Genomic DNA, 19,666 nt, shown 5'->3' with positions numbered 1-19,666 from the left:
GAGGCCTGTCTGCGGCGGCTGCTGTGAATCGCGTCCACGTGTCAGCCACGCGCTGCCTCTTGCGGGTCTCCTAATTAGTGAGGCAGTGGCACCACACTTCGCTTCGTTTGGAACGTGCCGCACGAAAGACTGCCCCTGCCAGCCAATATATCGCGAATGGAAACACGTGTAGAGCTGCACTCAAATTTCGCATTAGGGAGTATCGCAACCGTCGGTGAACTTTTTACCATTAAATTATACTGTATACTTTCAATACAAATCAAAGTTATGAAGGAATAAAACTTGTATTTAGAGGAAATTTCTTTAAAAATTTTATTTAATGAAAACATATTTCACGAGTACATCACACGATGTCTAATACAGGGCGCGAAGGAAGACAAGTATTGAACAACGAACGTACGAGGGAACGAACATATAAGCAAGCGAACGAACGAACGAGCGAGTGAGTGAGGCATCAGCAACAGGTCCATGGTGGGCAGTCATCGGCAAACAAGTGTAAAATATGCCGATTCTCCTACCACGATTTGCCACATTAACTCGCTCTCTCGCCCTTGTGACTAACGTTCACGTCAAACAGCCAAAAACGATGCCCAATTCATCATGCTATCGCTCGACAACGGCGTCAATTCAGGGGTGGAATGCGTCAAAAACCTAGAGCTTACAGCAGGCGGGAGCGGGCGTGCCTCCGCGTACTGGCGTCTGCGTGTGCGCTTGTGTCACTTGAGCGAAGCATCCTCCCCTTCTCTCTGACTAAGAGGACGTCTGACGTAGGCCAAAAAGACGGTTGCACCAGGCCACAAGCACAGCTAGGCAGGCGCGTTCATTCTCGGGAAGCTCCGAAATGCGACCACCGGCAAAAAAAGCGACATATTTCATGAGTTGCAATGGCACAGCTTCGCCCGCAACGACCGATGTCCACGTCAGGTATTGACAACTGAACCCCATAACTGACTCCTTAAATTAATATAGAGTCATATACTTTGCGGTAGCATTGCACTCTAAGAACAGTTTACACCCTTTGGCATGCCCCTTCTGCCACACAACGATAATCGTCATCTGCCTCGATGCGTTTCCTTTCTTTAACGCTGCGAGACTGGAACTTTCCAGTAACGAACGGCACGCGCGTTATCAGCATAGAACAGTTTACACCCTTTGGAGTGCCCCTTCTGATAAGGCGCGTGCCGTTCGTTACTGGAAAGTTCCGGTCTCGCAGCGTTAAAGAAAGGAAACGCATCAAGGCAGATGACGATTATAGTTGTGTGGCAGAAGGGGCAAGCCAAAGGCTGTAAACTGTTCTTAGAGTGTGGTAAGATACGAACACAACTTTTCCCGCCATTTTCGTCTTCTATGTTACGGCTACAAACCACGTGCTACAAACACGCGTAAATTCAGATGCGGCCGCTGTTCCCAGATACACAAACTTACTAACAAAAAGTAGCAACGCAAATTTCGCTGCGCAGTTTACAAAAGGCTCGTTACTTTTTTTCCGCTTGAAGCAATCCGCAAGATGGCGCAACGGCACTCCGACAGCTAAAGCCCCTTTACCGAAAGCTAGTAAAAGACGATTGGAGGTTTGGTCGCTTTGGTGGCAGAAAACTAGAGAGACCACAAATCACCGAAGCGTACAAAAATAAGTTCCCAGTAATGGTACAGAAAGTTTGATGCTTGATAGAAACGGTTTTATACTCAGACACCGACATGGCGTATCTGTCAGGTGTGCGTGCGTGCGTGCGTGCGTGCGCGTGTGTGTGTGTGCGTGTGTGCGTGTGTGTGTGTGTGCGCGTGTGCGTGTGTGCGTGTGTGTGTGCGTGCGCGTGTGCGTGTGCGTGTGTGCGTGCGCGTGCGCGTGCGCGTGCGCGCGCGTGTGTGTGTGTGTGTGTGTGTGTGTGTGTGTGTGTGTGTGTGTGTGTGTGTGTGTGTGTGTGTGTGTGTGTGTGTGTGTGTGTGTGTGTGTGTGTGTGTGTGTGTGTGTGTGTGTGTGTGTGTGTGTGTGTCGCCATACCCCATTTCAAAGGGTATGCTCATAACATCCATCCAGCTCTGCCTGCCACGCTGCCATGTCTTGTCGGCCCTCTAATGACTGCAGAGCAAGCTAAGCATGCTTCGCTCCGCGACTATTAGAGGGCGGACAAAAAAAGCGACGTTACCCGCCGTGGTTGCTCAGTGGCTATGGTGTTGGGCTGCTGAGCATGAGGTCGCGGAATCAAATCCCGGCAACGGCGGGTGCATTTCGATGGGGGCGAAATGCGAAAACGCCCGTGTACTTAGATTTAGGTGCACGTTAAAAACCCCAGGTGGACGAAATTTCCGGGGTCCCCCACTACGGCGTGCCTCATAATCAGAAAGTGGTTTTGGCACGTAAAACCCCATAATTTTAAAAAAGCGGCGTTTCCAGTCAAGAAATGATAAAAAACAAGCTTAAGAAAACTCAGTTTTAAGAAAACTGGCGCCCCAAACTGCGTAGATGGTCCTGCGAGATATGTGGCCAACTTGATGCTGTACCAGAATTCCTCCGTTCGAGTCAACATTCCAGTTGCTTACAGTTATCTTACAAGCTTACAAGGTTATCAAGGTCACAAGCGGTTTTCATTTCTAACCCAAGTTCATTCTACTCTGTTCATTGGCCCCGTTATCGGCGACCGCAAGTTATCTTGGTACAGTCGCTGTTGGCCTTACTTCAAGTACACATGCAAAATATAGTTCCCAGTACTGATGCCATTTTCGACAGCATATACGAGGTGTTTCACTTAACTCCAACCAAGGATGTTGAAGGGACTGACAACTGGCCAAAATGCGTTGCGAGACGTTGATGGAAATGAAATGACTTAGATTTATAGTGATAGAATCCAGCACGCTGTGCGCGATTTATGTAGGAATTGTAATGTTAACTCGACAAAGAAAGTCTCAAAAGCCAGTAAGTGGCGAGACCTGGCGGTGAAATCTTGGTACTTCGGATGTATTCTATGAAATTACCGTACGTAAGTCGGCTGTTATGAATTACACCATAATTATTGCTTAACATTGCAGCTGATATATTATTAGACACTCGCGTATTATTCTGTGCTTCGGAAATCAAAAACGCACACGTGGCTGCGGCAACATGAACTCCGTATCACGTGTAAAGGCGTCGTTTCGTTTTCGATCCCATTGTTTTCGTTTTGACTGGTTATATACCAAAGCAGTTGGACAAGAAAACATGAAAACACCTAGCTATTATCGCAGACATCATTTAACAATTCGGAAAACATGAATCGCAGGAACATCGTCTTGATAAACAAAATCCTACTTTGTTACAGCACGGCCACACTTGTCTGCCTCTCCTAATGCCGACGTACAATCGCTATCGCGCTCACCTATCATCGTTTTCAGCATGCTTCCAGTGAACGACTACATCCTCACTGGAGATCGAAAAATTCTGAAAAAATGTTCCAAGGCGTTTAACAGGTTAGCGCTTCGTGATTAGACACTCTGACCGGTAAGCTTTCCATTGCGTTAAAAAAAAATGGGTGCCATGAAAATTTGTTGTCAGTCCCTTTAAATAAGTGGCTAGCCGCAGCTGAAATACAATAGCGCACGAGCGCAATCACGTGCTTCTTTTTTTTTTTCGTACTTCGCGGGCTTTCCTTCAATGCCGAAACAAATCGCCACGCAGCATGTACGTTGCCACAAAAAATTGGATTGGTCGTTTCTGAACCCCCTCTACAACGCAACGAAACGCACCTCGCCCTACAGTGAATAATTAAAATTTTTGCATAATTGATCTTAATAATTCAATAATTAAGCGGAATATAAACAAAATACTCTAAGGAGCGCCACATGACGGCAAACCATATGCTGTTGGTTTCATTCAGCTGCGGCTAACCACTTCATTTTTAATCCTTGGCATAAGTTACGTGGAAAACACCCTGTATATGCTAAGAACAACAATTCGCTCCCATTGCGTATTTTGAATGGCCTTCTGTAAAATCACCTTAACGAATTTCCACCCTACTGTGTGGTTGCCAAAGATGCAACACAAGTAAGGGAAAAGCTGGAGTTGACATTCTTTCTGCTCACCTCGACTGGGCTTTTACCTTTTACCTTTTTTTTAGCTGAATTCCTGGCAATTGTCTCGGCCGTAAAAACACGAGTCCGCAGCAGGTTAACACAACCATCGTGACTGACTGCCTTTCAGTTTGTGCGAGTTTATCGTCACCTAAGAATTCTGCTTTATGTAATCTGTTTTCTTTTTTTTTTTTGCGCTGATGCCAAATAAGACGTGCCATGTTCGCCTTGTGTGTGTACCTGGACGTACAGGAATCTGTATAAATGAGTGTGCCAATTTCATTGGCCTTGTCATCCACGCTATAGACCGATATCCTTCATTTTCTGCCTTTCTTTTCACTATACTCACAACCAGCTGTTTCAGGCAGCTCCTATCATTGAAGTGTGCTGGATATTCCACCCTTCTATCGATGTTTGACTTCCGGCATTTATATCGCCCAGTGCGGATCGATGCCTCTCACGTCGATGTGAGGTTACACTGATTAGTTTCCTATGCAGAGCCCCGCCCCTGCATTTCTGTCATCTTTGCTTCTAGTGTAATTAATACGAAACCATACGCCATTTTCTTCTTGCCGCCGTTTAACCTCCTAGCGCGAAATGTTCCTTTAACTCCCTCTCTGTGATTTTGCAATCTCATTGACTATTCAAAATTTATTATTATGTCGAGCTATTCACAGGGAAATTACCAGTTCACCCTAAGTTTATAGAAGCATCAAGCCAGTTACGTTGCTGGGGTTCTAACTCTCTGTTGAGATATTATCACATGTTTTAAGAATTGTTTTTACAAATATGAAAAATTTTCTCATTTAATAACTATTAAGCTTTTCAAAAAATCTTGGTAATATGAATACTCATTTAAGTTCTTATTTCTGTGGCCCATCCCCCTCGTGGGTACGTGCCATGTTGAAAAGGAATCAACATAAACATGGCCTTAATATGGTTTCGAGAAGGCGAGGATATAACCAGTCTTGGGAAAACATTTTCTAAACGTATTAAATTACCATATTTAATCTGACTGCTCGGAGGTCAGAAACCTCGAAAGTGGTCATAAATCTGCTTAATCTGATGTACCCCTGAAAACGACGTCTTTAAGACCTTGTGCGCTGTCTGGATTGCCGCTTGAAACGTTATTGAAAAGAACTTAGATCTGTCTCCTAAACTGGGTGGCTCACTTGGCCTAGAGGCCCCGCTAGCAATAATGATTGCGCAGCTACAGTTATACCCGAGTTAGCCTCTTGCAGGATATGCATGAAAATATTGACGCAAAGTTCGGTGCCCACTACAGCCGCCGGTCGCCAGCGTGAGGGCGATGGACAGTCAAGCGCGCCCTCCGAGTTTCTGACATCATTAAAAGAAGACAATCGTTTGGCAAGCTTGTTTATTAACTTCGTACAACAAAGTGCCACTCACAGGTCTTCAACACAAACCCATATTGTTTCGTGGGTGCACACTAATATGGCCGTGCATTGTCACACATGAATTCATATGTAATGCAGCACCGGAACGCTAGCTGTAACGGTGCGAGACTAGTTGTTGTTGTTGTTGTTGTCCTGAGTGGCCGTGGCACATACCCACAGTGGGGTATGTGCCATACCCACTGGCACATACCCACAGTGGAGACTAGACCACTGTGACGACGTGTGCCGACGATGAAGTTAACAAAACCCACGCTGTTTACCTAGCTGCCGCGTTCCTCCAAAACTGACCTGTATACGAGCCCTCAGTGCCGAGGGCCCTATTTGAGGCATTAACGGTCTTAGCGCAGCAAGTTGCAAATGTAGCATTTTGACCCATTTGGTGCAGCTGTACCACCCATCTCGCTTCCTGCATGGATTTCACTGAACGTCTTTTTACCCTACATTGACTTACTCTATGTATCGTCGTGTCCCAGGCTTTTGTACGACGCTCGAACATCGGAGCAAATACTCCGGAAGATACAGAAACTTTTACTTTTTCATTATCATATCGTTTACAATGCAAGGGCAAAAGGAGCTGCGCTGAACGTGAACTCCAGCTGGCAGTCTGAGCAAGCGCCGACAGCACCTCTGCTGGTAGGAAGCTGCGAAGGCTAGCAGCCACTCCATAGTTCGTCATGACGACGGGTCACATACGGAGATCATAAACGCCGTCACCGTTTAGGATCCCCATTTGTCGCCTTGTCGTATTGCAGGAATGTAGTAAAACATGTCCATCTCCTTATGTTCAATTTTCTGGTTGCAAGCCAACTGTTCTTACCCATGAACCACGGGACCTGTATTGAAGAAATAGCAAAGTGGAAATGCTATGCGATTTCTGACAGCAGCTGTTTATTTATACCAGACGTGAATGCATACCTGCAAACTTGGGGGCCTCGAAATTCGATATATTAGTCAAGCGAGGGGGCGCGTGGGGCGGGCCGGAGACGACGATGGCAAAAGGGGAAAAAAATTCGTTCTCTTTTTTTTCTGGGCCACAGCAATGTCAGAAGCAGCTCTGAATGGCTGCCGGTACAGTTATGAGACGTCTCGGTGCTTGTACTGCGGCCGGAAACAGCGCGTGCGTGCGTGTACAATTAAGAAACACGTACTATAAGTCCCATGACAGTGGCCCCTTCCCACTCCTAATATTCTTCGCGCAACAAGGCCGTATTGCGGAGAAGCAGACTTAAGGGAACCGGCCATTATGAAGCCCATATTACACGTTTGCTTCACGCACGCTTCTCGACGCGTGTCTCGAGCTAAAGCGAACCGAGTTAGGCCTACACTGCCTACAAACAGACAGCCCGGATTTCAATCTGCCTTAGGCTAGCTACCCAGCCCGTAACGGCAATCACGATGGTGCTGTGCTGCATGATGCGTTTTTTTTTTTTTTTTAGGTGGCGTTCGGGCAGCTTTTCGGGAGACTTGTGGTTGTGCCCGTATAATCGGGAGAATTCGTAAGAATTCAGCAGTATTCCAGATAAATATGAATAATTGGCAAGTATGACCGAAAAGACATGCTGTCTGTTCTTGTAGCTAGATTACAAGCTGTTACCGCACTAACTCCGGCTCCTGATTCGTTGCGGAGCATGGAACGGAAAAGTTCAACTTGCGAACTAAGCTCTCAGTGCTTACCTGCATTACGACACCCCGACTCCTCTACGCTGTCGCCATTACATCTCCTTTGCGCTTAAGAGGAAGCTTTAGCTCTGGAGCTCCAGTCTGAATAGTACGGTGCACTTGTCTCAAAAAAGCATTTCTGAGCTTTTACATGTTGCACAGTTGAACTCCGCGATAACGAAAACCGGAGACAAATAAATTATCGGCACAACACATAGGATTGATTATTTGCATTTCGTATCTATCAACAATGAAACGACACTGAACTGCAATCTCGCATCAACGAAATTTGCCTGAACATTATACCCCACAGTACCTACCTGTTTAACGCTAAACAGAGTAAAAAAAATTCGGCAGAACCCGCCTCACGGCAACTGTCGACGGCAATGCGTTAGCGTTGAATCAATATAGCGACGCAACGTATTACCGTCGTCTAAACGAGTTACGTATGACGCGTGCACGTACTGCAGCGGGTCCCCTCTTTTGCGCGTCCCTAAGAATGCTTGGCGCCATCTAGCGCTGCCGCCGCGAAGTCTGTGCATGGCCTCCTAAATGTGTGGCGCGTCGGTGCGTGCAAATGCCGAGAAACGAGTCATGTGGGCTACCGGGCTCCCCTCTCGCACTTCGGAAGGGTGGATGGATGCTATGAGCATCTCCTTTGAAATGGCGCGCAGTGGCTTGCGCCACTAAGCTCTCTTTCTTATTTAGCCTAATGCCTTACCTATTTTTTAAATGGGCAAATCATTCCCACCATCAAACATTCGCATTTATTATATGGAACTAAAATTTGTTTTCGTACTGCTCCGTTTGTCGCCTCCCTACTTTTTTGCCACCGAACCTCTATGTCGCCTTTTACTTATCCCTAATGTGAACATGTTTATTTTCTCTCTACTTTCCGTGAATCCAAGGACTTCAAGGAGGCCAGCGGAGCCTAAACTAACAGCTGGGTAGATATCTTCACATCCAAATACATGTTCTATTGGTTCCCAGCTTAATTTACTGCAAGCATATGCTTCTTCCTTGGTGTACCTCTGTTTATAACTACTTATTCTAAAGTGTCCTCATTTCACTTCGAAAATTAAAGAGCTTCCCTGAGTAATAATTTCTTTTTTTTTCTTGATTTCGTTTCTTTCTGAACACGCTGTGCCATCTTGTGGCGCTGCCAAGCAGTGCGTGCGTGGTCTCCGAGATGAGAAGCATGGTGCCTGCAAAAGCTGAGAATTGTCCTCTCGCTTGCCGCAGATTACGTCAGCGTAAAAGAGGTTCGTCGAAGAGCGGCACATATGTGCACATTGCCACATGCTCGGCGACCCAAGCACCAGGAGAGCTGGTTTCGAACCCTGTTCCCTCAGCCCAGCAACCCAATGCGCTACCCACTCGGCCACGAACTACCCAGTGACCCAGCTATGCAGAAAAACGGCTAGACAGAAACACAAATACAAACACAGCCCCCGAAAACTGCACGATGTGCGCAAAGAATGCTAATTACGCTTTAAAAATTGCTCAAATGCACTTTCTCCCCACATAAATTGTGCAAAATACGGTCACACCACGCTTGCGAGCCGCCACCCGCGCGGCGTAGGGAGGGCGCTAGCATCGAGGCACCCTAGCCTTCGAGAGGGAGAGCTGGGTCGCGAAAGTGTTTATGGGTGCGTAGGTGCCTCTTCCTTAAGCTTGCATGGAGGCAAAAGCAGCTCGTGGGGTCGGCCTTGACAAAGGCCCAGTGCGCCGCGGTATCAAAGCATGTGAAGGGTAAGCTACACTCCAGCAAGCACGGCGCAGTTTCGCTACGCGAAAATGGGACGCCCATACAATCTAGCGTATGGTTTAGTCAGCATGACTGGCAGCGTTTGGCGCTGTCGGCACAGGAATAGAACATGTTTTTATTTCACGGCAAAGTCGCTAGACCAGAGTGCATCGTGTGCTATGCCACCTCGGCACAAAATTTGAGCGCTAAAGTGCCAGCCGGGTTGAGCACATGCGGAACATCACGACACTGGATTCACTACAGTGGTTTTTGAAACCATCACCATAACTAACCTATGCACAGGGTGCTGCCACGATCCTTGTGTTGACACGTGTGCATTGTTTACCGTTTTTCGGTGACCGCTTTCCGCCAGCTAATCATAGTAGATAGATAAATTATCGCTTAATCAGTGCGAACGCGCCTACGTGTCCGAAATTTCCTTTGTTCAATCAGATTGCGTGTGACGTGAAACATTGGCGCAACTTCTCGAACATACACGAGCACCAGCAATTATGCTGAAACGTACGAATCGTGCACAAGTTAGCCACGAGATCGAGCAAAGTTGCGGCCTGGCTGAACCACAAATAGTGTGGCCTCCGAGCTTTGTGCACTGTCTTCCGCGCACCTGTAAATAGGCAGGGCGTAGCACACAAAAATGTGTGTGCAATCCACACATAGCCTCCCAGATTTGCGCATGCACAAATCTCGGAGGATATGTGTGGGTTGCGTCGCTCATGGTCTGCTACGCCCTACCTGTTAACAGGTGCACATAAGGCATGCATACCTTTAAAGACCATTTCTTTTGTGGTTGAAGCACAGCCATAAAAGCTTATCTGCATTTTTGGACGATGTACACCAGCATTTAGCCTTGCGCTGTGGTCTTTGCGCTGTAGTACGATCAACTGCCAATGTCGAGCGCAAGATGTTCGACTATCGGACCTACCATTCACCGCAATCATAACAATTTTACTACCGCATTGTCATATAAAAAATCATTTTTTAAATTAAAAGGATGCTCTGTTGGTGTTTTGTTTCATGAGATTAGTTTGTCGGCTGCCGTTCTCAAAATCCTGAGGAATTATTTTGTCAAGAATGTAAGACCTGATATGAGCAATTTTAGTCATAGGATGGCGCGGCAATATAACCCACATAAACCGCATGTCATATAGCATCCATATACCTAAATGTATACGGACCCTCATGGCAACGATGATGGCAAAACTTTGCTTAGGCTGTTCACATAATTTCTACCACAATAAAAATATTCTTGTCTGAAGCGACCTGACGCGATTCTGCTAACATGCTGTCACTCACAGTGGCCTAGCTTGTTCAATTGAACTCATTTTAAGTGTTTGTGCTTACAAGCGAAATCTAAAAAAAAGAAAAGAAAATGAAGGGAGACGTGTGCCTAAAATTTGTTATGTAAAATGTGCACTATCTTGCCACTTTAACTTCACCGTAGAGGGATGCTGACTTTTTTAATAACAAGTGAAATATTCGCAGACAGTGCAGTAATATAACGAAGTTGCACAGCAATTTTCACAGAGCAGGCGGAATGCCAGCAAAAGATGCACAAAAAGCCCAGAGGAAGTGCCAAAATGTACATTGTTTGGTCGAGTGCCCATACTCCCTTGAATGGCACAATTTGCGCTCCTTCTAAGTTAAAAAGGAAGTAGGTGCATTTCGGCAAAGCGTGCGGCATTGGAGGGCAAATCAGTTCACTGCAGTCAGCACGTTTCATTACCACAAAATCAGGCCACATCGTTCACAGCGAAGCGCCGCCATGCACACTTCAATGCGTGCCGCCAACCGCCTACGGTGCCGTGTAGGCCTGTAGCTCGACCTCACTGGGAACAGCCGTCGCGCTTGGCGAGCAGATCAGATTTCGGCGACTAGCAACTGTGCCGGGCGCTATCGTCGTGCTTCGAACGTCACTTGTCTTTCCAGGCACAAGTTTGCCCAATAAAGAGGTATGGCAGCCTTGTCTGTCGCCACCATGTGACAACACAATCGAATGAGTCCGAAAGACTAGTCAGATTACATAAATGACGTGATTACTATACCTATACGCTCCTGACACTGCCCAGGCGGCGCGTCCGAGCAGCGATCGTCAGCGCCTCTCGCGGCACCTTCCGTCAAAACTGACACTGACGGACCACGCTACTCACGCGGATCTGCCAACGTGATTGCATGTTCATGCTTGTTTTGAAACGAACAAATGGCGCAAGTTTTGCTATGTGGTTTCAGGCCAATCTCAAAATTACACGGTCGGATACGCCCTGCCATTCGTCGTAAAGGGGAAAAGATCTACGTACGCTGCCGGGCACGTTCACAGCGTGAAAGAAGTCGCCGGTGTGACTGTGCTGGCGAACTGTCACTCCCAGCAAGGCAAACACAACAGCAGCGTACCTCTGGCCTGAGTACACTCAACTGTCATATTATGCTTTGATCAAGCAGCTCAATTGAGTCTGCAGGCATGGCTGAGCATATTAAGCGTTACGCGTAGGTGTTCTTATCCAACCATTTGAGTTACCGTAGACAAAATGTGTCCTTCCGTGGTGCTGTTTTGACACGCTTGCAAAGCCTCATTTACCAGAGATGATAGGCGCCATATCCTTTAGAATTATTAAAAGGCTCTTTTAAACAACTTGCACAAAAATGGTATTAGACTGCTATAATGCTCTGCCAAGCAACTGCAGTACTTTGTTTACACTCTAAAACAAAATTACACCCTTTGGGTTGTGTCTTGCCACAGAACAATAAACGTCATCTCTCTTGTCCGCATTTCCTTTCTTTAACGCTGCGAGCCTGGTACTTCCCAGTAACGAACGGCATGCGCGTTATATGCATGACATATCATTCCCGATAGGAAAGTAGCTGGCGCGGCGTTTTCAAGAAAGGAAACCCAAGCAAGGCAGATGACGATTATTGTTGTGTAGCAGATATACACCGCAAGGAGGGGGGGGGGGGGGTACCTTTGTTTAAGAGTATACAACTGCCGATGCACCGGCACGACCTTGAGCCGCTCCAGCCACCAAGACTCGGGTGGCCGTATCCGGCAACCTGGACCCAAGCAGAGCCACACAGCGTGAAGTGCTCAGCGACTCACGCAAGCCAGAACACCTGCAGCCACCACGCAGTACGCTTCGTGCAGCAAAATAGCTCTTAAAGATATGGACAATTTGCAAAACTATGTAAGTAGGCTGCCCGGCAAGACTCTTTGTCGACCAAAAGCTTCAGTCTACTGACTACAATAATTTCTAGTGCGATCCTCCAGGAAGGAAGCGCGAGCACAAAACCACGGCCGGCCAGGAAATCTGTAGAGTCGGAGAGCAGGCAGCCCTGCGCGGCCGTTACAGCCTTTGACGCAGCAGTACCGCCGTCCCCACGCTATGTTTTCCTGGGCTGTTTTCGATGTCTTGCACATTTGCCATCGTAAAACAGTGGTATGAGAACGTTTGCCCGCAGGACGGTTGCGCAAGTGGTTCAGAAGTTTCGAATCACACGCGGTCATAACAACAATACGTGCGTCAGCAGGATTCTACGCCGTCGACTGAAGTTATATCAGTACCAGAGTTGCGCTTTCGACGCTACAGGTGGCGCGGCCGTCGCCGGGAAACTCCACTGTCAGGAGCGTATTCCATTGTATCGATACGCGGCAATGCCGACTCTTCACTTGTTCGCAAGCTTTTGTGCCCATGTTACCATATTTATTCGAATGTAAGGCGAGCTTTTTTTCCCCCATGATCCTTAGACTCCCAAGTCGCCCCCTGCCTTATATGCTTCAGTTACTGTTTCAATATGGAAGCAGCAGTGCCACATTTCAGGCGATCTGGATTTCACACGGCAGCACAAGTTGTGCCAACCAATAAACCTTGGCAAGTGAGTCAGTACCGTATTTTTGCACGTATAACCCGCACAGGAAGTTCATGAAATTTGCGAGCAAAAGCGGTGTGCGAATAATACCCCTGTAAAGCAGGCGAGTTAAGTGTACTTACGGGGAATGCACTTCGGGACCTTGAGTTACACTATAAGCCACGCCGTGCTTAGACAGGAAAACAAAGCGCCCTCGTAGCAAAAAAAAAAAAAGAAAAAAAGCGGCAGACTAAAATATTTTTTTACGATGTAGATTAAAATAAAAACTTCTTAAAAGTGATTGCTTTAGTTGCATTATAAATACAAAACAATCTTAATCTATATTTGCTCAAGAAAAAAAATCAAATATCTATTATAAGTGTCGCAAGTCAACGCCAGCCAAGACAAATGCCTAGCCAATCCAGACAAAGATGGTGGCCTAGCCAATCCAGACCAAGATGGTGGTGTGCGATGAGGCTGTATTTGATCCTGCCAGAACAGAATATCAGCGAATTCTGCTCCAACTATTTTGTCAAAAGCTGCTCAACAACGAAAATGAACTTCTGTGTCCTTTTTCTATGCATTACATTTTGTACCGTTGAAACCGCTGGTGACGAGGCTACGCACTCGACCAGCAAAGTGCGTTCTGTGAATGCACTCCGACCGGAGTGCACGCTTCTGCGAGTACACTCCGCTTGCACATTTAGATTTGGGAGTGTGCACTTAAAACGGGAGTGACACTTGCCCGCTTGGCAGGGGTATTATACGCGAATTTCACCTTGAGGTGCGACTTCGCGGCAGCACAAATTTTGCCTCGTAATGTGGCTTCACAGCAGTGTGGCGAGTGGCGCCGTTAAGCTACTCCCTAAGGCAAAATTCACATATACCCTACGCTGATTATGAGGGTTTTTGATCATTCAGCATTTCAAGCAATACTTGCAGAGTCTGAATAGTTAGTTGGCTGCTCTGTATCACCTTTTATTTGTGTGTACACTTAAGTTCTTTTTCTCAGGTCCCCCAATTACACAGTCACCTTATAACTGTGACGGCCTTATAATCACATAACTACAGTAATCCTGTCAGTTACAGATAATGACAGCGGATATTTACAAAGAAACACAAGGTAAGCATGTAACAATCATTTCCACAGTATCAGCAGACTTTCTGGCCACTTTACAACAAACTGTACAGGACTTCCAGTGCAACTTCTTTCCCTCAATGAACAAACGAAGCAAACAAACGGAAGTTTTATTTTGTCTTCAAAAAGTGAGTGTTCAGGACAGCATAATGGTAAATACTTAAGGCACAGCAGTACTACTGCCTCAAACAACAAATAAATAAGCAACAGAAATAAACATGCCTTCAATATTTGCTCGTTCTTTGCATGATCTCCATGCAAGATCACAAACAAGTTGTGACACACTTGTGCAAGCTCACTGCACTTGGTGAGCTGACTGACATGAGGGAGGAACAAACACACGCAGAGCCCACACAGGGTGCCCAGCCCTGTATCTAGCCTCTGCATTCGGTGACAAAAAGAAAAGGTAAAAAAAGACGCATGGGTAGGCATAATGGTGTTTCAGCATAGCACGGTCAGTTATTGCCACGTGTAATCACGAGACATCACCTCAGTCAAGTATGTGTGATTGGTGCCTTGCTACTATAGCACGCCAAGGTGAGACACTACCTCTACCTCCAAAATACTAGTATGTAGCAAAACCACAACACAATGCATGTCGAAAACAGGCCACCTATGCATTCACAAGCTGCAAATGCCATTTGGTGTCTGCTGAGAGCATTTCAAGCTTTGATAAACAAGTTCAACTTTAGTGTTGCTGTCCTGCTCAGCCTTCGTGTGTGCTATCTTCACATATACTAAGGAGCCAGAGCATTGCTTTGCACGGGATGCCACATATGGTATTTCATGCTTCTGCAGGTTCACTGCATGATGTCTGCAGCTATGGTGACAATGATGTGTGCCTTACGGCAGTGCGGTGGCCACCCAGTTCTTTAAAACATTTTTGTGTGTCTGTTAAGCACCTGTGGTGTTTTTTACTCCTTTGGGGTGACGTGGAGCTAAGCCCTGGGCCAGTGACAGAGCCTCAAAGATAACATTCTTAACTTGCACATAATGCCACTCAAATGCTGGAGGCTTCAAATGCTGGAGGCACAAGCATTCTTGAAACTGTAAGTAAGACATTACACCTTCATTTCACCTTGAAGAGCAAACTAGAAGCAGTTACAGTGCACTAGAATCCAAAGTAGTAGCCACTGCTTGTCATTCTCCTTCGCCTAACTACAATGAAACACTTAACTCCATTAAGACAACAATGTTGCAAGTGGTAACGAAGGTGTCAAGGGGAGGGGAGGGAGCGGGTCATGGTTTGCCACAAACCGCGTCAAAATCTCTACAGAATTCAAGGTACAATCGACAATTTAGAAAACCGCTCAACGTAGGTGCAATTTGTCGTTTTACAGTATTACCAATGCTGATAAAATGAAACATGGGAGGCACGCAAGCAACTTGTACTGGATTTCTGCAAAAGTAAATTTGGCTCAAAAGTTTCTTCCATTGCCAAGGCATACTGCTCGGGTCGTTTTTTTTTTTTCTCAGACAGGATGATCCCAAAATACTTAAATCACAAGGTAGACGAGTTGGTGCTAAGCCACTGCTACAAGCTCAACAACGCTTTGTTCAGCATTGCTTATGAATGTACCAACGAAGTTTGAGATAAAGGATGCAAACTTCCGCAGTTCTCTGGAACTACATGAAAATAAAGTGATAGAGTAGAGCCGGTCTTAACGAGCTGCATATCAATATTGACATCTACACGAGCGCACTAGAGAAAATTGCACAACACAAGTTCTCTAGAGCACTGAAGACTGATGCGCACGCAATAGTACGAAGCCATCTTCCCATTGTACTCCTACTGTTTCAACTCAACACGTTTACTCATGTGATGGCAGCATCTCTTTCCTCTTCGCGAATATTACAAGTATGCTCTATAAGTCTCTGAATTTATCATCCACCATCAATTCGTGCTCAGGATCGCCACTGACACTCATTGAAACCTGAATTGATGACTCAGTGCCCGATCTGCTGATTTTGAGTACCTAGTCTGCGTTCAAAAACTATTTCAATGTGACTCAAAGCAAATAAAGATGTGGCGGTGTTTTGCGGACTGTTAAAGAGCAGTTTAGGGCCACGTATGTTTCAACTGATACATCTTTAGAATCCATTATGGGTCACGACTAAACATAATTTCAGGTTCTTACATGTAGGTGCATTTTATGAACCCCTGTAAAATGAGCAGCACATTTTCAGAAAAATTTAAAAGGATTCTCAATATAGTAACCAGTCACTTTTCTAACTATGCTTGCTCTCAGGAACTTCAACTTTCCAGGTATTAATTGCCAATGTTGTCTGTTGCAGCAACCCTACCAGGGAAGCAATGTTTTCTTCAAACTTGTCTGAACTTTTCCTTAAGCCAGCTAATCACTTGTCCTACACAAATGACAGCTTCATCTGCTAACATTCTCAGCCTAATACTAACAGATGAGCCTGAATTTTTCTTTAACTTTGCCGCCTGCTAATAGTTTGTCTTATGACGACATTACTAACGGCGGCTTCGCTGTCTTATCTACTAGACACCGAAATTACCAACAAGTACATAAGATGTTACAATACAAGGAAGCTAACTTTACTAGACTGAGCTTAAAATGCAATCTGCATTCTCTAACCAATTCCTTGGCATCTATTCAAAGAGGACAGTTGAAGATAACTGGATATGGCTCAAAAATATGCTCATTAGCTTGATCAACACATACATTCCTCTCAGCAAAATAAAATGTTGCAATTCCATGCCCTGGTTCAGCAAGCAGCTTTGAAGCCTATTCAATGAGGAAAAAAAAGTCTGTAGAAACACCTACAAAAATGAGAACACCTTCTTTGCTAAACATGAGACATAACTTTTTTTTTTTTTTTACAAATGACTTTTCTTCCCTCCTCTCAACAAACCCATGACGTTTTTGGCAAAAGCTAAAACTAAGCACCCATCCTCTAACAGCCATCCAGCTAACCACTCGTCCCGCCTTGTCAAACATGCACTGAATCATGCGCCTCCATATATACATGACCGCTCGCACCTTACACTCGTTCATCCAAAAATAGAACAAGCTTCCATCAGTCGAGATCCTAGATGAGGCCTACCCAACTTATAACATTGAAGCTGTGCAAAACCATGCCATGAACATTATTTTTCCGATCACTCGCATTACTCTAGCATCACGGCACTAAGAAGTCACTTATGAAGCTTATGAAATTTATTCAAGCAACGCAGAGTTGCAAGTCTTTCATAAACTTTACAATCCCTTTGCTTTTTCTGATTGGTTCTTTGATTTCCCTGGGGCCATTCTCCTTCGTCGCTATCACTTGTGTGTAGTTAATTCATATTATGCACTGAAGAGGATTCGAATAATCTGCCATCACACATCTCTCCAAAAGGTACCAGGAACTCCTGCATGTTGAGCACAGAAGCTGGTTGTCACCTTTGCCTTTTTTTTTTCATGTTCTTTCCTATAACGATTTATATTCATCTACATTTTTGATGAGCCACATTTATGCTATTTGTTATGCTTAAATACAGATACCGACAACATGCTTTTTCTCACAAATGCCTTTTTGTGATCAATGATCACAAAACATGTGCTGATTAATTATGTGCTGATTAAACATGTGCTACATGTGCTGTATTAATTAACTACCAAACTTTCTCCTTTCTGCCAGTTCAGTTTTGCATTTCAGTGAACGTGTGCTGTTTGTATCGTTCTGTCTTATACAATTATGCAAAGCAGGTCCCCTTTCAGCCGTGTGCTAGGGGACCTCCTTCTAAATAAGCACCCCAATGCTTGTATCTGTTTACAAATAAATAAAAATCTTTCTTTAAAATATATATATATACGTGTGTGCAACTGTAGATACTGTAGATAAAGTGTAACTTCTACACTTTATCTTTTGGTGATCTGCACGCTTCCTTAATAGACTTATGATTTAACTATAATACGCTTGCTATTTCTTTACTATACTGTTTATCACACCACATGAAGGTAAGCCTACCCCTCCTGGATGTAACACCCTCTCTGAGGATGTTTATGGGTATTTTTAAATAAAAGCGCAAGGCTGCATGCAAGCACACCAAGGCACATGCAAACTGGATTTGCTCACATTCACAAAGGCTGACCAGGACAGTTAATCGTGCAAGGAAGGACCGTCACAAAGCTCTCATAATATTTGTTATCTGCCCTTGTTAGCACTTCTCATGATAATCATGTCTGGGAGCACAGCATATGTTGTAACGGCCACATGTCATGCTGAAACGCATGCCTCGAAGACAGCTAGGACACTGGCAGCATCAGTTCTTCCAGGGACGAAAAGCCTCCAAAGGTCGGAGCTCCCCCTTTCTACGACCCGAGGAGGCAGTGGAAGTGGATGGAGCCGCCCCCGACTCGTCAGTCTCGGCGCCCCGGTGCCGGAAGGCGTTCCTGGCCAGGTACTCCTGGATGGTGGGCCATGGGCCCTGGATTACAGCCGGGGACATCTGGAGCGGGTTCCACGAAGAGCGCAGGCCGTCCTTACGCTCCTTCATGCTGGGGAAGTTGAGATGGATCCGGGCACTTTCTTCAGATGGTGCCGACTCGGACTGCGCCGAATTCTGGCCAGTGGACCTTGAGTAACCATCGGCGGGTTGTGCCTGCGCAGTATACGCGCATTTCCAGCCTTTGATGTCGGGTATCAATTTGATGCAGTGTGCAGTGTTGGATTTGGCAGGCCCACACTATATGAAGTTTGTTGCGCGACAATAAAGTTTCATTATGTCCGAAAATTTCCTCTTAAGGTACAAAGATGTCAAACTACAGTAGTTATGTAACTGCGCTCTCCGGAACAGAGGCAATGGGCAACCAGCAAAGCCAACCCACATGCATTCAGGCGTGATTCAACTGCTGACCGCTGAGAGGTCACCGCTGATCACTCACCAGTGATGAGCCTGAACAACTGGGCACCTTAGACACGAGACTGGAGGCAACTTAAAACACTCACAAGTTTAATTACCAGACAATTACGCGAGGGACATGAAAAGGAGAATAAACAAATTACACGCAAATGTGCAAAGCTTGGCCAAAACTGGGATTGAAAACAACCCAAAAATCACATACGAAGCGAACAACAAAGCTTTGAGTTTCCGTGTAACAAAAATATGTTTTTTCGTATATTCAAATTACAATCCACCGCTATCGTGTCTGTAGGTTGTGTGTAAGTCGTATTTTACGATTTTCAGCGGCTAGCCACTGCTACAAAGTTATCACTCAGTGCAAGACATGCCTTCATGCATCAAAAGTTTCTGGAAAGTTGAGCTGATTCTACAGCAACAGAATGTTGCCTGTAATCGGATTGCATGCACAATGTAAACAGTGTGGCACATTCTAGAATGTACGTGAACACCAGCAATTACGCTAGAATGTGCGATAAGTCATGTCCTATACCTTATTCACTCGCATAATGATCACACTTTTTTTTCTATAAAAAACTGATGCTAACGTTGGGGTGCAATTATTATGCAGTTATGAGTAACGATAATTTTTAAAAGTAAGAGGTTGTAGTTCTTATGATGGCTACCGTGAGCATAACTAAAAGATCAAGTTGAACAAGGCTTACCTTCGTAACAAACACAAACATTCTGTATGCACTACATGAATTGTACCTCGCCCTTTTATTTCTCTCATTCAATCCCTTTGACTTGGCTCACTCTTATTCTAAGTCGGGTTCTGCACTGCCGTCGCAGCAGGCTTCCCCTTCAGAAGGTGCACTGTTATCATTGAAGGCAGCATTGCAGTCCCGTAAAAAGTCATCTTAAGTCCCATCCAGCGAGTTCGATACCACGGTCTT

At 45.5% G+C, this 19,666-nt stretch overlaps 1 protein-coding gene across 2 annotated transcripts in view; it reads right to left on the bottom strand.

Annotated features, from left to right (window-relative positions):
• Positions 1-13,952: 13,952 nt before the first annotated feature.
• Positions 13,953-19,666, bottom strand: part of LOC142584876 (uncharacterized) — a 36,146-nt gene continuing 30,432 nt past the window's right edge. For both annotated transcript variants that reach the window (XM_075695195.1, XM_075695194.1), the window contains exon 6: positions 13,953-18,473. In XM_075695195.1, coding sequence (XP_075551310.1) covers positions 18,135-18,473 — 339 coding nt within the window. In that variant the 3' untranslated portion in view covers positions 13,953-18,134. The remainder of the gene's footprint in view (positions 18,474-19,666) is intronic.

The sequence above is a fragment of the Dermacentor variabilis genome, chromosome 6 (assembly GCF_050947875.1).
Source record: "Dermacentor variabilis isolate Ectoservices chromosome 6, ASM5094787v1, whole genome shotgun sequence".
NCBI classification, from domain to species: domain Eukaryota; kingdom Metazoa; phylum Arthropoda; class Arachnida; order Ixodida; family Ixodidae; genus Dermacentor; species Dermacentor variabilis.
The sequence above is the reverse complement of the archived record's forward strand: the minus strand, read 5'-3'. Positions and strand labels throughout refer to the sequence as shown.